The 18,151-nt window shown below is 38.2% G+C and overlaps 2 protein-coding genes across 4 annotated transcripts; one reads left to right on the top strand and one right to left on the bottom strand.

The window, feature by feature from the left end:
- The first annotated feature begins 17 nt into the window (after positions 1-17).
- Positions 18-7,241, top strand: VPS29 (VPS29 retromer complex component). Of its 2 annotated transcripts, XM_027956502.2 has the most exons (5): positions 18-90; positions 2,129-2,140; positions 4,356-4,547; positions 6,265-6,500; positions 6,740-7,241. In XM_027956502.2, the coding sequence occupies exons 1-5, from the start codon at positions 88-90 to the stop codon at positions 6,855-6,857; spliced, it is 561 nt and encodes a 186-aa protein (XP_027812303.1). In that variant the 5' UTR covers positions 18-87; the 3' UTR covers positions 6,858-7,241. The 2 variants fall into 2 exon arrangements, with proteins under 2 accessions (XP_027812303.1, XP_004017412.1); XM_004017363.4 differs by lacking the exon at positions 2,129-2,140.
- FAM216A (family with sequence similarity 216 member A) lies at positions 6,878-18,014 on the bottom strand. Of its 2 annotated transcripts, none has more exons than XM_027956500.3 (7): positions 17,424-18,014; positions 15,825-15,865; positions 12,420-12,535; positions 11,265-11,394; positions 11,004-11,184; positions 10,047-10,129; positions 6,878-8,746 (listed from the first exon to the last, which is right to left on the bottom strand). In XM_027956500.3, the coding sequence occupies exons 1-7, from the start codon at positions 17,501-17,503 to the stop codon at positions 8,628-8,630; spliced, it is 750 nt and encodes a 249-aa protein (XP_027812301.1). In that variant the 5' UTR covers positions 17,504-18,014; the 3' UTR covers positions 6,878-8,627. The 2 variants fall into 2 exon arrangements, with proteins under 2 accessions (XP_027812301.1, XP_027812302.1); XM_027956501.3 differs by having other exon boundaries at positions 15,831-15,865; positions 17,424-18,006.
- Between the last annotated feature and the right edge of the window lie 137 nt (positions 18,015-18,151).

Raw genomic sequence — 18,151 nt, 5'->3', positions numbered from 1 at the left:
TGTTGAACGAGGTGGGCGGGTCGCCGAGAAGCGTGAGGAAGAGAAGGCGGCGGTGATTGTGGTGACTGAGCGGAGCCCAGTGACAGGATGGTGAGTACCGCAGCTGCGACCACGGAGGCCTGCCTCTCGCCTGAGGTTCTGCGTCGTTGGGAGCCGCTGGGAGTCTCTGGGCGAGGGCTTGGGTGATCCTGGAGGCCGTGACGGGCGCGACCGCGGCCTGGGCTGGTGCCTGGGGAAAGGCAAAGGAGGAAAGAGAGCGGCCACCTCTGGGTGCGGCCAGCCTGGGCCTTGCATCCCGGCCCCAGGGGCCAGAGGACGTCCGAAGGCGGAAAGGGCCACTCAGCTGCTGCTTCTGTCACGAGATCCGCACGCCCGAGCCGGGGAAGGCTTTGGGCCTGTGCCTTGGGAGTCCCGGAGAAAGGAGCCACGGGATCCCCTCCGTTTCCAGACGTTTCCTAGCTCTTTTCCCGCAAAAAGCACCTCCCGCTTGTTGGTAACCCACTGGTTACCACCCCCATGTGGCGAAAACTGGCTTCTCGGATGCAAAACGGGAAGAAGCGAGTAGAATTATCTACCTGTTTTAATTTGCTGTCTGGGGAAAGGGAATAAGTCTCCTTTCTCCCCTGAAATAACGTGCAGCTGCCATTGAAATGTGGCGGTGTCCCCTCAAAGGACTGGATTTGGCTTTTCATTTTTTTTTGGCTTTTAAGAATTGCTGGAACTACTTGCTTCTTCAGGAGATTGCGACCCTTTAGAGTAGAATTCCTTAGTAGTTTTCGAACTGATGTTGTGAGTACGTATGTTCTTCTAGTTAAAGGGCCATTATTGGCGGCCAAGAGGAATTTGGGAAGCTTTACCTCATTGTCCATCGGATTGCCCCGGACCGACCCATCACCCCCTCACCCCCAATAAGTCGGTACCCCTACGACCTTCCTACGTGAAAACTTGGGAGCTACTGCTGGAGAGGCCTAATAGCTGTTATCAGATTTTCAAAGTGCCCTTGATTTTCAGAAAAGTTAAGAACGGTTTGAAAAGGAGCTCTGATGATCTTGGTGTTTGTTGATAAAAAGGGACTCCTCTCTGTGATGAACATCCAGTGCGTTTTTAAAATAATCGTGATTCTATAACAAGCAACCTTTAAGGTGCCTTATAAACGTGACATTCGTGATCTGTGGTTCTTTAGTACTTTGTATATGTTAGAGACTCTAATCTCACTTACGATTTTTGCTTCTAAACAGACTCCAGATTAGAGTAGTCCAGTTAACATTAATTTTGAGACATCTTATCCCGGGGAAAAGATGAAATTACCTGACATGATTTAGGTATTCATGTTTCTGAGGTTTTTTTGAGAGGTAGTTTTTCAGGGTAGTTGTACTGAAGTAGATTCACTTTTCATGTGAAATAGAACTGGGCAAGGTTTAGAGCATTGATGGATTCTTTTACAATTAAAAGCATTTTATTTGGTAATGAGACTAAAAATGTTTAATATTCAGCAGTATCCAGAGTCTGTGGGCGACAAATTTAGGTGTGGGGGAAAGTCCAGTTTTAGCTGGAGGAGGGTGTCTGCTTCTATCATCCAGTATCTGGTGACTTGATGATGTATTCATAGTGCTGTGTTAGATCTTCTGTACAAAATAATGACCTAGCTGCAGCATAATTTTCCAGCTACTAGAATTTTTCAACATAAGAGGATTAAAGTCAATGTATTTAAAGAATAATTAAGCCTAAAGAATCCAGAAAATGTTAGCTTTCATTTAAGCTATCAGTGGTGAATTTTCCAAATTGTTTTGTAAAATTCTAAACAGAACAACAAACAAAAGGGATAGGCGGCAAAGTGGAGAGTGAGATTAAGAAAATTAGAAAAGATTGTAAATGTGTGTTTGTGTGTGTGTGTGATATTTAATAGTACAGCAAATGGTTCTTTTGGTATTGTTTTGAGCAAAGCTGATTTTTAACATTTTCTTTCATAACACTCAGAAATCATTAACAATTGTTTGCTTATTCATTTGATGAGTTTTTTGTTCTTTTTTGGTTTGTTTCTTTTAGTTGCTTTCTTTTAACATTGGTCATGTTTCACCCTTTTTTTTTTCATTCCCCTGTCTGCAATCAACTTCTTCATTCCACTAAGGCTGGGCACAGAGTAAGTTTCTTCTCTTAGCTCCTACTAACAGTGGTGGTGGGGTGGCTGATTACTGGGATTTCACCCTTTTACAGTCTATCAAATAGCAAGTAACCAAATTTTCTATGCTTTGATTAGATTGGTTCTTTATTTAAATTTAACAAGACTGCCATTTCCAGAATCTTTTGCCATCTTAAAAGACTCTATGTAATCTATGTCTAACCTGCACTGTCAAAGTGTGGAATTTGGGCAAAGATGCTGCTCAAAGTATGACATTTGTTATGTGACACTGTTCCCCATATAACTTCGTTAGCTGCAGGAAACCAGAGTCCTAGTAAGGATCCTTATTAATTTGAAATAATTTCTTTGTGGCCTTTCATTGTTACATCTTTAAACTGCTAATAGGGTAGGTACACTTAGGTATAATCCACAGTATGTTATAGAATTCAGGTTATTGATCATTATAAAGTACTATGTTTTATGAATGTTCGTTCAGCCACACTCAGATTGAACAGCTCATTCACGATTAATCCCAAACATTTTCAACCTGTTACAGTCATATACCCTTAATTTATGAGTTTGAGGTTCTTTTTTTTTTTTAATATAGAAATTTGTTTTTTTACCTTTTTCTTAAATGCCAGCTTCCCACATTAACTATGCACTTCAATCCATATCTGAAGGGATCCCCCTCTAAAGATGAAGATTGTTCTATCTGCAGGTACTTTTGTATTGATTACCACTGAGGGTGGAAGCTATGTGGTGGTTTTTAGTTTTATAGATGTTTTGTCCACTGAGATCTGGATTGAAACAATATAAGTCATTGAGCAAATACCAGCTGAAACTACTCTTTGTAAAGAAGCTTATTAATAATTTCTTTTAAAGTGCACGGGTTTTGTTACCTTGTGTTACTTTGGTTACTGTATGTTCTGTTGACATTTCCTTTGGTTTGTAATCATTTTGATATTTGCTGCAAGACGGATCAAGCTTATTGTGGTAATAATTTTAATTTTACACCTTGTGATTAATTTTAATTTACAAAGTCTGTGGTGGCCAAACTTTTCTGTTGATCTTAAGACAGTTAATATTTCCTTTGGTAATATCAAGGAATAGTCATACCTTCTTTGAAACCAGTTAAAGGGCTTCTACATTTATGGATGGGACGTCTGTGTGGAAAGACATCCTGTTGTAGAAAGAAGGTGCCTGTACTGTCTATGGCCATACCACCCTGATCTCCTCTGAAGGTGCTTATAGTAATCCACATGGAGAAATTGATTCTGTTGTCCTTTGGAGGGCAGATAACTATTTTTATATGACCTTTTTGACAATTCTGTTAAATGATGTATACATGTGAAATCTTGAAATTTTAAAATTAAAAATTCACAGAATTGAGGTTTTTAAATTCTTGTGTTTATGTGCAGAATTTGTTTTTATCATCTGAGATTGTGTTCCAACTCTAAACCACCTCCTGCTGAATTATCACTTATTTGGTTGATCTTCCTTTCTTTTTTTAATGCTCTAATGTACATGAAATTTGTGATTTGTTATTTTAAGTTTGGGAACTAAACTGAGGATAGGCAATTTAATCCAGACAAAAATACGACAGGATTTCTAACAATGAAAGAAAGAGAGGATAACAAAGATTACAATTCAAAAGCACGTTTGTCCTATTGAAACTCTTTGAGGCATAGGCTGTTTTTATTTTTCTGTAATGTATAGTTAATATTTTAAGTAACGAATATTGTAAATATTGTAAATTACTCTTCCTCCAAATAGTTGTCAACATAGTGAATTATAGAGTTAACTTTTTTCTCTATCATTATAATTTTAACCATTCTTTTTATTAATGTCCCTGGAATTAATATATGTTGTACATTTAAGACTGCAGAAATATGAATTACCATATCAAAATTCCATAGGGTTCAGTTTTCAATTTTTTTATGGAGTTTAATTTTATAGGTCTCTAAATGAATTGCTTTAGAAAGCTTGGCTTTATTCTCAATAAATAGAATGGTTACTTGTATTGTGTGTACACCTATTTATGACCAAAATAAACTAAGATTGATTTAGAATCACATGTATTGTTAAAATGTTCATGATAGGAACTGTGTGAATAAGTTCTGCTCTTTGGGTTCTGAAGTCTGATTAATTTAATTTAAAAGAGGAATTATGGGAGGAGAATATCTTATTTTGAAATCATGTTTAACATTACACCTTTTCTCACCTTGACACTTTAAAGTTGGTGTTGGTATTAGGAGACCTGCACATCCCACATCGGTGCAACAGTTTGCCAGCTAAGTTCAAAAAACTGCTGGTGCCAGGGAAGATTCAGCACATTCTCTGCACCGGAAACCTTTGCACCAAAGAGAGTTATGACTATCTCAAGACTCTGGCTGGCGATGTCCATATTGTGAGAGGAGACTTCGATGAGGTGATGTACTTCCCTTTGCCTTCCCAAATACTTCCTTTTTCTTTTTTTTTTTTTCTTGTTGCGTTGACTATATACTCATGAAATATTTCCTTTTCTTGGTTCTTATATATGTATAAGCTTTATTTTTTAGACCAGAGTTTCTCAACTGTTACGGTCTTTTTTTTTTCCCTAGTGTTCCAGTGAAAACATACTATATGCACGGTTTGAAAATGGCTGATTTTAGACTGCTTATTAAACGTTACATACTTGTTCTAACTGAACTGATAGTTTTGTTTCTATTTTTTGTCGTGCTATCCTTTAGAATGCAAAGTTTTGTTAGGAATTTAACTGCCACCATCTCTGCTACCCGTTCTAAGCCACTATATCACTTTACTGTGTCCAACTTCCTGGTACTACCCTTGCTTCCTCCATAGTTTGTTCTCCAAGTAGCAGCCAGAGTGACCTCTTATAGGTGAAGTGAGATCAGATCACTTCTCTGCTAAAAATCCTACCATGGCTCCCTATCTCGAGGGTTAACTATAAACAGACATGAAGGAGTTGTGAGGAGCGGGTAGACTGTTCTGTATCTTGACTGTGGCGGCACGACTATATGTGTTTGTCAAAACTCCTTGAATTGTATACCAGAAAGAGTAATTTTCCTGTATGGAAGTTATATCTCCATAAATCTTGCCTTAGAGAAAAAATAAGGAGTCCTAAAGTTCCAACTTTGCCTATTAATTAATACTGGGATTTTAGGCAAGCTGTATCCTCTTTCTTAGTTCCCTACTATGTAAATAAGATTGGAATAGATGATTTTTAAGACCTCTGCCAGTGTTAACACCGTATGATCAAGCTTAGTAAACCTGACTCTAGTGTGAAATTTTTATTTTGTATTTCTGGAAATAGAAGATTTTTCATAAATTAACTTCGCTGGTGCTCCTTTTTTTTGCAGTTAAGTTTGAATAAACTAGAGTTGGCATGAAGGTGGGATGAGGGTTGGGGGTAATGAAATAGGAAAGGGCAGACATGTTAACAGAGTATAGGTTTGGATTATTAAAAATATATTAGGAGTTCTGTTTGTGATATGCTAGTTTCAGTAGCAAGAATTAAATTTTTTTTTGCTTCTAATTTGCTAATAAATTCACCAACCCTGGAGCCATACTTCCAGGGTTTAGATCTTGGCTTAAACAGTTAATAAACTGTGACATTAGGCAAGCTGTGTTAACTTCTCTGTACCTTATTTTCCTCATCCATAAAGTAGAGGTCAAAATGAAACCTACCTCTTAGGGTTGTTTGTAAGTATTACATAGGTTGACATTTATAACCTCTTGGAAGAGTGCCTGGTTCATACTAAGTGCTACATAAGTGTTAACTATCATTATTATTCTAAGTCATTAACTATTAAAGCCTGGGATGTAATTTCAACACATCCTAGCTTACAGGTCATATTCCTTGGATTCTTAGAGGAAACACAAATTTGGGGGAATTACTCTGTAAAGAACTCATAGTCTATAAAAATAAACTCAATAAAGAGATTGCATGATAAATTCCAGTTCTGAAGGAAGTTATGTTTTGAGCAGTTACAGCCTTAGATTGTGAAGAAATCAGATGTTTAACAGATTTGTTGGTTGTGGAGCACTGTTTCAAAACACCAATATGAGACTGAATATTTAAAAGAAAGTTATTTATAAACATCAGTATCTCTAAAATATTTTTTTATGTCTATTTCGTATTTTAGAATCTGAATTATCCAGAGCAGAAAGTTGTGACTGTTGGGCAGTTCAAAATTGGTTTGATCCATGGACATCAAGTTATTCCATGGGGAGATATGGCCAGCCTAGCCCTATTGCAGAGGCAGTTTGATGTGGACATTCTTATTTCAGGACATACACATAAATTTGAAGCATTTGAGCATGAAAATAAATTCTACATTAATCCAGGTTCTGCCACTGGAGCATATAATGCCTTGGAAACGTGAGTAGATGCAATTTTGGGGTTTTATAAAGTTAATAATTGCACATGTGACATTTTGTAAAAGATAAATATGGTTACTTAAATAATTACAGCCTTTTTGGCAGTATTCTATTGATGATTATCTTAATATGTCTAACAACCAGATTTCTCCTTCAATCCCAATTGTCATCCTAAGTTGAAATTTATAATGCTATGGCTTTTTAATACAAAACAATGACATTATTTATATTTTCTTCCAGAAACATTATTCCTTCATTTGTGTTGATGGATATCCAGGCTTCTACAGTTGTCACTTACGTGTATCAGCTAATTGGAGATGATGTGAAAGTAGAACGAATCGAATACAAAAAGTCTTAAAGCCAGGCCTGTCCTGTTGATTTTTCTCCTGGGCCTTTTTTTTTTTCATTCCCCTGTTCAACTCAAGTAATTAAACATTTAAGAGCCACAAAATTGTATCACTTTTATAATATTTTGCAGTAAAATATATCATCTTCTGTTAATACAGTGTTGGAGCTTCTTGTAAACTATAAGATTATATTTAGTTTAAGTATATGATTTCTATGAAAAAATGTTCACTACACAGTAAATGGTCACACGTTAAGAAAAATTTAGCCTTGTAAATATCTTCATAGTTGATATTTGGAACTTTATTACCAAAGTAGTGCATGAAGAGGAAGAACCTAGACTTTCTTGTATACATTTTTCTCTTCTCCAGTAATAAACAGTTACCTTTCATTTATACTTTCTTGGTTAAACTGTGTTTTAATTTTTAAAAATCATGAAAATAAGAGGCCAAATGAAACTGCAGACAAGTGTTACAGTGATAAGGTAGATGACTTCAGAGCTCATTCCTTAACAACTGTTCTAGATCATAATGTTGGACTCAGGTTTTATTTTCTAAATAGTATACCATATTGACATAGTAAATCCAGTGATTTTTCAGACTGTTGCTTTTAAATGCCCTGTTCTTTTAAGTTTTAACAACAAAATTTTGCAAACATGAATGTTTAATTCAGGAAGATAACATGCACATGTATTCATAGCAGTATTATTTACAATTGCTAAGATATGGAAAGAACCTAAGGGTTCATCAACATATGAATGGATGAAGATGTGAATATTACTCGCCATTAAAAAAAGTGAAATTTTGCCATTTGCAGAAACATGGATAGACTTGGAGGGTATTATGCTAAATAAAGTCAGGGAAAGACAGATTATTGTAGATATCACTTGTTTGTGGAATCTAAAAAATAAATTAGTGAATATAACAAAAAGGCAACATGGATATAGAGAACAAACAGTGGTTACAGGGGGGGAGGCAAGATAGGAATAAGGGGATCAACAGGTACAAACTTAAAATATAAATAAGCTACAAGGATATAGTATATAACATAGGGAATATAGCCAATATTTTATAACTAAAAATGGAGTATAACCTTTAAAAATTGTGAATCACTATGTTGTATACCTGAAACTTACATAATATTGTATATCAACTTTACCTCAAAAAATTAAAAAAAAAATTTTTTTTAAACTGATGTTTAGAAGGTAAGAACACTAGAGTGAAAATGTAATGTGACTAGTTCTTTTGTTAGTACAACTGTTGTACTGTTGTATTAAAACTTAAATCTTTAGTTTGAGAGTCCAAGTGTTTGGCAATTTTCATAAAATAGGGCAAATTGATGTTTCTGTTTTTAGTTCAAGAAAATAATACTTATTGAGCACCTCTACAAGGCAGGGTATTATCTCTATCAAAGGCTGTTCTATATCAGGATATTCAGAGTTTTCCTCAGCCTGAGGAAAATATTTCTAGGATATTCTAATGTTGCTATTTTAGGACTTGTAAATAGAATTATACAATGCATTTGTCAGCTTTAAAGAAAAATAATTCAGATTTTAGGTGACAATAACTTTTAATTGTATCTAGGAATACAAGCATGTGTTACACATAAATTTTATTACATAAATATCAGTAGTGCATGAAACTACATCAGACTTTTTATGTTGTGGCAAAAGTTTCTGAACAAGCTAAAATTACTTGAGTAACAATACTGCCCTAAATGTAGAGAGAGGACACAATTCACAATCCCTTCCCCCACCTTTGGCACATCATCAATACTCAGGTTGTCAAGTTAACATCAGATGTTCTCCCTGTTCTTCAATTGACATTGATTGCATACACTTATTTAGTAAATCTTCTTCCTTTTTTTCTTCATTCATGTATGATTCAGAATCATTTGTAGAAACTGAAGGGAAAATAAAGAGTCTATAATGTCTGTTTTGGAAATAAAGTATTTCATCCTGAAAATTGAGATTTGTATTTAAGAACAAGCTTCAAAATTACCTACCTTATTAATAAGCATTTGCCATAAACTTCCTGTAATTTTCAAAATTTCATGACTTCCCCCTCCCCCTAAATATCTCACTTTTTAAAAGTAAGTTGCCTAATACTGTATTCTAATCAGGTTGTATTATAGCAAATTCTTTGCTACTAAGTCCTGTTTTCCCATTGCTTTGCAAAAATCTTTTCACTGGGGGAAGTTATAGCTTTAGTATTCTCCATTCCTTAAGTTTCTTGTTTCTTTTCTCTTGGGACCACAGGGACTTTTCCTCTGTCTGTGGTTTCCTTCGGGTGTTCTTTTTGGAACCATACTTACCTTCTACCCTGCTATTTCCCTCATTTCTTGGGTAGGCATAGCATGGTAATTTACAGCAGAGCTGGGCGGTGCTGTCACACAGCAGTGGGATAGGGGTTCAGAAGGCCTAACTTCCCTACTTCCTACCCACTTCCCTCTTACTGTGGTAGTAACTAGGTAACTGTTTAACTTGCACTTAATCCTTTCCACTTTATCAATTCTGAGAAATACCTCTGAGCATTCAGTCTTCCTTCCTCTTGCCGTTTTCATTTTGTCATACTTGGGGTAGAAGGATCCTTTAAGCCAGTCCTTCCTAAATGTGGATTTATCTGAGTAGCTCTGCAAAATTTTGCTAATGTTGGTTTGCTTCCTCTGGCTTGTTGAATATTAAACAAAAAGGTATAGGTGATACAGCCCTTTGTTAACTATTTGATGCATACAAAATTTGCTATTAGGGTATTTCCCCGGTGGTTCAGTGGTTAAGACTGCTTCCACTGCAGGGGGCACAGGTTCGATCCCTGGTCAGGGAACTAAGATCTCTCATGTTGCACAAGTAGCCAAAAAAATGTTTTCAATGCTATCTGTCAAAAAATTACACTATCTCATAAAAGAAGTGCTGTGGCATGAAAAGGTCATGTTTATGGCTCTGAGTTCTGACAAATTTCATTCTCTGTTAAGTCTCTGGCCTTGACTCTAATATCTTTACTCAGAAATACACTGAATCTTAACTTTCCTGACCACTGTTCTTTTATGTGGAAACAGAAATCGATTTCACATTTTGTTTGGAGCAGTAAGCAAATCACACTTCAAAATTTTTAATGTCTTCTCTAATAGAAATGGAGCTATATTGGGTTTAATGTTTTTAAAGCATAACATCTTTAAAAACATATATTAAAAATTCCACATTTACCTGATTTCATGAACAGTCTGCCTGGTTTTCTAAAAATCTTCAATGATTTACATCTTGTTTTAGATGCATATCCAGTTTTTAAACTGTAAGAAAGAGAAGCATCTTAATTGGAACTAGCAAAGTGCACAGTTGTCTAATATATGTGGAAGACCATACAAATTTTTATTAAGCTGCCGACATCACCAAAGAGACCCTTTTAGCCCCTGAATTCTCACATAACTTATTAACCCTGAGATGCAAAGCTATCAGTTGTAGCATAGGTTGAATAATCAAGCATCTTAATCTCTTTTTCCTTTTTGGTTTATAGTATTCTATTCCCCTATGCAGAAGCCACCGTATACTTCTCCTTTTGGAAGAGCTTGTATTATTTTGAATTTAAGAGGGAATCATTTAAAAGGGTTCTAGCTGATCAAAATTTTTACAATTCCACAAAATTTCTAAAAGCAGTAGCAGGACTTGTGGCAGAGTGGCTAAGAATCTGCCTGCCAATGCAGGGGACATAGATCCGATCCCTGGTCCAGGAAGATTCCACAAGCCACAACTACTGAGCCCACCCTCTTCAGCCCCTGAGCCCCAACTACTGGAGCCTGCCTGCTGCATCTGCTGAAGCCTGTGCACCAAGGGCCTGTGCTCAACAAGAGAAACCACCTCAATGAGAAGCCGGTGCACTTCAACGAAGAGTAACCCCTGCTCGCTGCAACTGGAGAAAAGTCCATGCAAAGCAACAAAGGCCCAGTGCAGCCAAAAATAAATAAAGTTACACATATTAAAAAAAAAACAGTAGCATATCCCAGTCAGCTCAATAAAGAGGCCATAAGATAGTATTCTTTTGTGCCTTCGTCCAACCTATTCTGAACTTAAAGTGAACTTATAAGGAGCATGAGAAATAACATCATTTAGCTACCCTTCAAGTAAAGTTGGGGGTACATTTTTTCTCTGAAACAAAAGGAAACAGACCCTTCTTTGTTTCTCACTGGTCGCCAAAGCGAATGTTGTATCATCTCAGGTGCAGATGCAGCTGCAATGTTAGAAGGTCCCAAGTCCTCTCTCTCCAGCTGGTGTCGCCATGTAGTACAGGGGTAATGCTGCTTCTGTGAGGAACGAGAACTGAGGTGGCCCCTGTGATGAGTGAGGACACCTGTATACAAATCACCTCTGTTAGAATGCTCTCTTGTTTCTCGTGAGAACTATTGAGAAACTACCTGGAGGTATACCTGCCTGGCTTTTGGGAGCTGCGCTGGATGACATGCATGTAGTGCCTCTTCATTAAAGTCCTCAGATAGCTTGCGTTATAGATCTTAGCAATGCTACACAGGTAGCGCTTCTCGACTAAGGTGAGGTCTGGATGCTAAAAGACAAAATGTATAGGCTGTATTGTAGAACAGAGGTTGGCAATATTCCATATCTGAAAGGATGAAATGTTCAGGAGTGTCATACCATCTGTACATTTTACTTATGCAAATTCAACTACATTAATCTGGCTCAAAATTTACCAATTTGCACACCTCTTTAATCGTAATTTACATTGCTCTAGAGAGGTTAATTCTGGCAGCTATGATCTTTAATGGATAATACAGATCAACAGTCATGAAACACTTGTTGCCATTTTCTTGCTTGCTTTTAATTTTAGAGTCCTTGAGCAAAATCTTTATGAGGTTGGGTTTCTATCTCTAGAGTGGAACTTTCCTCTGGCATCTTTGTGCTTGGGGCACTAAGCTTCCTGAGTGAAGAAATATACATTAAAGCCAAAGTCTCATAAAGCATGAAAATATTCCTATGAAAGGGAATCTATAATGATAAAATTCTTGCATTGATTAATGAGTTTGTTGCTGCTGCTGCTAAGTCGCTTCAGTCGTGTCCTACTCTATGTGACCCCATAGACCGCAGCCCACCCCAGCAGATATTTATGGACTCCTCCCTGGTGGCTCAGACAGTAAAGCGTCTGCCTGCAATGCAGGAGACCCGGGTTCTATCGCTGGGTCGGGAAGATCCCCTAGAGAAGGAAATGGCAACCCACTCCAGTACTCTTGCCTGGAAAATCCCATGGACGGAAGAGCCTAGTAGGTTACGGTCCATGGGTTGCAAAGAGTCAAACACGACTGAGTGACTTCACTAGACAATGTGCTGGGTGTACCTGTGTTCTACAGTGCTTTACTCTCTTGAGTGGGTGAATGAAGTTGCTCAGTTGTGTCCGACTCTGCAACCCCATGGACACCAGGTTCCTCCGTCCATGGGATTTTCTAGGCAAGAGGACTGGAGTGGGTTGCCATTTCCTTCTCCAGTTACTCTCTTAACTAGATTCAATAAAAAGTTCAACTCTGAATACAAAGACTATTAGCATTTAAATAAAATATTGGTATTTAGTTAGCATACCTTTAGAAAGAAAGGCTCTGGCTTTGACTTAGGGGTGTGAATTGTTTGAGGCATTTTCCATAACTCTTGCAGCTTGGCTCTAGGTGAGTTCACTTTGTGTCCATCTTTGATTCTGTCTGTAGGCAAGGACATTATAATGTGAATCTCATTAGCAAAGACTGGTTTCACAACAATTTTATCTGTTTACATGTGTGTGATTATTCTGGAGTACTAGTTTTGGTCAAACTATTAAATTTGAGGAGACTTTATGATTGCCACGTGGTTTTAGAGCACACAAAAAATCGAAGACATTTATAAATATTTACTATATATAATCATTGCATCTGGACAAAATTATTTTGAACTCAGCTGAGATGCAAAGGACTGATGCTAAAGCTGAAACTCCAATACTTTGGCCACCTCATGCGAAGAGTTGACTCATTGGAAAAGACTCTGATGCTGGGAAGGATTGGGGGCAGGAGGAGAAGGGGACGACAGAGGATGAGAGGGCTGGATGGCATCACCGACTCGATGGACATGAGTTTGAGGGAACTCCGGGAGTTGGTGATGGACAGGGAGGCCTTCAGTTCAGTTCAGTTCAATCGCTCAATCGTGTCCAGCTCTTTGCGACCCCATAAATCACAGCATGCCAGGCCTCCCTGTCCATCACCAACTCCCGGAGTTCACTCAAACTCAACATCCATCGAGTTGGTGATGCCATCCAGCCATCTCATCCTCTGTCGTCCCCTTTTCCTCCTGCCCCCAATCCCTCCCAGCATCAGAGTCTTCCAATGCAGTCAGCTCTTCACATGAGGTGGCCAAAGTACTGGAGTTTCAGCTTTAGCATCATTCCCCGCAAAGAACACCCGGGACTGATCTCCTTCAGAATGGACTGGTTGGATCTCCTTGCAGTCCAAGGGACTCTCAGAGAGGCCTGGTGTGCTGCAATTCATGGAGTCGCAAAGAGTCGGACACGACTGAGCGACTGAACTGAACTGAGATGCAAACTGTTGACAGTATACTTCTTTAGTTCATTGTTTGTCAGACAATACTAAACAGGAATATACATGCAGGACTTGTGCTTTTAAAAGATTTTCAAAAATATTTTATCATTCAACTTCAGTATGTAGTTTCAAAATTTTATATTAGACACAACATAGAATAACACACATTTTGTCCCTTTAATAAGGCAGTGTTAAAATGAAGAGCTTTGCAGAAATTTATTAAAACTCATTTTTACATAATTTCAGTTATTTCATTGTTTCAAATATGATGTAGGTAGATTAAAGTAATTGCCTTTAATAAAAATAAAAGTTGAGATGTTTTCGCAGAAGAATGGAAAGTAGTTTTTAGCTTCACATATGTGAAGATAACTCAGTATTACTAGCAGTTTGGGGAAAAACAGTGCCTGGCAAAGTTTAATCAGAAAATAACACTTTTTTACATTCCTATCCTCCCCATACACTTCCTCTTTCCAAGCAACCACTGATGCATTTTCTATCACTATAGCTTAGTTTCTTGAGTTTGCTATAAATGGAAATATACAGTATATATTCTGGTTTTGTCTGACTTCTTTCGCTTAACTTAATTATTTTGAGATCTATTTATGTAATGTGTAACAATAGATAGTGCCTTTTTATTCTTGGGTTTTATTCCATTGCATGTTTATACCAGAATTTGATTATCCATCCACTTCTTGATGGAAATCTGGGTTGTTTCCCGTTTGGGGCTATTACAAACAGCTGGCAGAATAAATTCCAAGTTAAAAATCTGTACTAGGTAAACTAAATAAGCACAGTTTTGTTTCCATTATTATTGATAACAAAGCCACTGTAATTTTACATATTAAACCTTAAATTTAGTTACTTCTTCAAGATTTGGGGAAATTGGATGGTTAGTGCAGATAACTAAGAACTACATTTGCATACTAAAGGACTAGCTAATTTACCAACAAATACAAAATCATCCAGAAATTACATTATTATGATTGATCCTTAAAACATAATTTGGAATTTGTAATAATAAAAACGAACAGCAATTCAACATACTAAAAGTTTATTTTTTAAGCCTTTTCAAGTCATAAGTGTAGAGTAATTATCTAAGAATATATTTTGTGTGTCCTTGTTAATAGTTCTGAGGTGCATATTAGAACTGGGACTAAAATTTAATTCCTCAGAAGCTTAGCATTTCTTTACAGAAAATGAAATCTTTAAAAACAATAGTTAAACACAACAAACAACCCAGCTGAAAATGGGCTATGGACTTAAATAGACTTTAGATGTCTTCAAAGAAGACATACAAGTGGTTAATGAACACATGAAAAGATGTTCATTATCACTAATCATTAGGGAAATGCAATCAAAATCACAATGGGATATCACTTCGTAAGTATGAAAGTGAGAGAAAGTGAAAGTGAAGTCGCTCAGTGGTGTGCAACTCTTTTTGACCCCACGGACTGTAGCCTGCCAGGCTCCTCCATCCATGGGATTCTCAGGCAAGAATACTGGAGAGGGTTGCCATTTCCTTCTCATCAAAAAATGAAAACAAGTGTTAGCTAGGATGTGGAGAAACTGGACCTCTGTGTGTTGCTGCTGGGAATACAAAATGGTGCAGCTGCTGAGGAAATAGTATGGCAATTCCTCAAAAAATAAAACAATTGCCATGTGATTCAGCAATTCCATTTTAAAACAACCACATGTATATAAAATAAAGTTATGTGGATATACACACACACACACACAAATATGTGTGTTTTTCCTAGGTAACTGTAAGGACTATAAATTTTCCAAGAAAAAGCAAAGCGAATTCAAGTTTTATATATCATCTGAATTGAAACTGCTCACCCACAAAAAGTTAGTGAGAGGTCTTTGGGGGCCTGTCTTAACCTCTTACCTCCAGCAGCTATATCCTTAATTTCAAGTGAGAGGAAAACAATAGCATTGAAAAATATTTTATGTTCTTTGAAGTTGTACAATTGAGAATTTTTTCCTTCAATCTTTGTATTAATATAAACCCCAGGTTATGTTCTGTCCTTTCAACCAACATCAGTTATAAACAGTTCTTTTCAGATTTTCTGCAATTTTGAAATACTCTTTTGATGTGTGGTATTTTATTTGGGTGCTCCAGGTCTTAGTTGCAGCATATGTGATCTAGTTCTTGCCCAGAGATCAAACTTGGGCCCCCTGAACTGAGAGCATGGAGTCCTAGCCACTGAACCACCAGGGAAGTCCCTGATGTGAGATATCTTAGCAGGAGACAAAGACCTGCTGGATTGTTCTTTGAAAATCTTAAAAACTGAGTTTACCAAAGATGCTAATAAAGACTTTTTGAAACTCCATTGTATTAGTAGTTATAGCAAAATTTATTTCTCTTAGCTACATTATTGATGCATATTATCGATGCATATTATCTGCTTTATATACTCACCAGTACCTTTGGAATTCTGGTAATAAGAATGTCCAGCTGATCTGTTTTAAGAAAAAAAGGATGTATATAATATGTAACAATTGAAAGTTGTATAAGCATTAGATAAACTATTTTAAATGAAAAATAAGGACAGTATTACATATGCTTTTTACTTTCCATTTCCATCAGTTATAATGTCTTGCAAAGCCTTCTCCTATTATTCTGTTATATCCTAATGACTCCAAGCTTTTTCAAAGTCTGTATAAAGGATTTACTTTTATATAAAGGATTTACTTTTAGCCAGATTTGGCCTTACTTTTACAGTCTCAGAATCTAATTCCTACACTGAGCTCAATGAAGTAATTGGGCTTCTGTGCTATCCATGATATTTTCTTTTACTCTTAATAAAATTATTATATGTAATTTACAGTGTACTGGAACTAAGTTGGTCTAGAATGTTTGTACAGTTCATTTTTTCTGTTCTCAAATTAAGACAAAACACTCCCCTTTTCCTCTTCCTACAATTTTTTTCAATGACCAATTCATTGATGCTCTGATATACTAGGATCCAGAACTTCGCTAAACACTCTGAGGAACAGAAAAGAGGAACATAGTACCATCCCGTCTTTAGAAGTCATCAATGCACCAAACACATATATCTATTTTTAAAGATGGCCATGGGTGCAGCAGGAGCCATGACTATGGGCTTGAGAGGAACATCAGGCAGTTCTCACTTTTAGGGAATAACTGATGCAAGGGATGAGGTACTGCCTCCAACAGTAATTTCACCAACTATCTTCAGCGTCCAGAAAATAATAGTAAAAACCCATGGCAGAAACCATTATAATGCTGCTGCTGCTGCTGCTGCTGCTGCTGCTGCTAAGTCACTTCAGTAGTGTCCGACTCTGTGCGACCCCAGAGACAACAGCCCACCAGGCTCCCCCAGTCCCTGGGATTCTCCAGGCAAGAACACTGGAGTGGGTTGCCATTTCCTTCTCCAAAACCATTACAATATTGTAAAGTAATTATTCTTCAATTAAAAATTAAAATACAAAAAAGTTTCCACTAAGCAGTTAAAAAAGTAAAAACCTGCTCAGAATGGATTTATGAAAAAGGAACTATTGAGTGAAGAAAATGCCAAATTCAAGGTGCCTCTAAAACTTGTCTCATTACAGATTTTGAATCTCAATTTGACATAAAGGTGACTCATGTCACACAGGGAAATGATTTGTTGACTTGGAAGCGCTCCTTTGAGCCTCTCTTCCCTTGGTGCCTCCCTAACCTCCTACCCCCAGCCTGCCAACCCCTTTTTGTAGAAATACAGTGGCCAGACGGCAAACGTTCAAGCAGATTTCGCAGCGCCCCCTGGGACACAAGAAGCACCCAGACGACTGTCGCAGTCACTGCGTTTAGTCAGTCATTGCACCAACCCTTGTCCTCAGCTTTCCTCAGAAGCCCGTCCCCTAAACTGTGAGTCGGCCACAACAAAGGTTCTCCCTTCCTCTCACTTCAGTACACTAGGGACCAGTCCAGCCAGCTCCCACCCCCTCCTCTACCCCGGGATCACGACCCAGGGCTGACGGCCATCCTCCCAAATCCCCCAGGGCCCCGCAGCCTCACCCGCCGCAGCCACCCTCGGCCCTGGCCACTGCGGGCGGCTCTGCGGAAGAAGAGCCGGACACTGGACCTTGGTTGGGCATCTCCTCCCGGGTGCCCTGACCGCGAGCTCTCTGCGAGAGAAGCTTTCCCCTTTCCCCTCCCCTGTTAGCACGCGTGCGTCAGGCCGGGAGATATTGGGGGTGAAGAGGCAGACGCCGGATTCTAGCCCCTCTGATGAAGTCCGGACACTGCCCGAATAGCTTCAGGAAAGCGGAGAGGGCAGATCCAAGATCCTGGAATTAAGTTGGGGGAGGGGCGGGAGTTCATTAGTTGATTACGCGTTTGTTCATTTGCGTCTTTTTGTGGAAGGGATGCGTCGCAGAAAGGAAGTATAATTTCCCTCTAAAATGAAAGGTTCCTTTCACGTTAGTATCCAGACCCTCTGCAAATTTGCAAATCTTGAGGGTCACCATATAGGTCAAACAGCAGTACGCAAACCAAGGACCAAAGCACCTCGCTGAGGCATGCGGAGCGTTGTCGGTTGTTCGTTATCACCAAGGCAACCAGACCTTGCCAGAATCCCAATTGTTGATTTCCGCCAACTACTTCTGCGCACGCGCAAAACATCCCTGGACTTTTGGCAAAACGCGTTTCTCCTGGGATTTGGCCTTCGGCACGCTCCGTAGTCGGAGGCGTGGTAGAACAGAAGAAGCCAAGGAAGTTGGATTGCGATTGGTTTCTACTGCGTG

This window comes from Ovis aries, chromosome 17, assembly GCF_016772045.2.
Source record: "Ovis aries strain OAR_USU_Benz2616 breed Rambouillet chromosome 17, ARS-UI_Ramb_v3.0, whole genome shotgun sequence".
NCBI lineage: Eukaryota > Metazoa > Chordata > Mammalia > Artiodactyla > Bovidae > Ovis > Ovis aries.
This window is presented reverse-complemented; position numbering and strand designations above follow the sequence as displayed.

Bases quoted from the DNA above. Each gene is read 5' to 3' on its own strand.
- VPS29 (XM_027956502.2), top strand. The intron at 4,548-6,264 runs GTGATGTACTTC...TTCGTATTTTAG, and splicing joins TGAGAGGAGACTTCGATGAG to AATCTGAATTATCCAGAGCA. The intron at 6,501-6,739 runs GTGAGTAGATGC...ATTTTCTTCCAG, and splicing joins GCATATAATGCCTTGGAAAC to AAACATTATTCCTTCATTTG.
- FAM216A (XM_027956500.3), bottom strand. From the start codon at position 17,503: ATGCCCAACCAAGGTCCAGTGTCCGGCTCTTCTTCCGCAGAGCCGCCC. The intron at 12,536-15,824 runs GTGAGTATATAA...CCTTGCCTACAG, and splicing joins CCAGAATTCCAAAGGTACTG to ACAGAATCAAAGATGGACAC. The intron at 10,130-11,003 runs GTCTGTTTCCTT...TCTTTCTTACAG, and splicing joins CCAGTGAGAAACAAAGAAGG to TTTAAAAACTGGATATGCAT.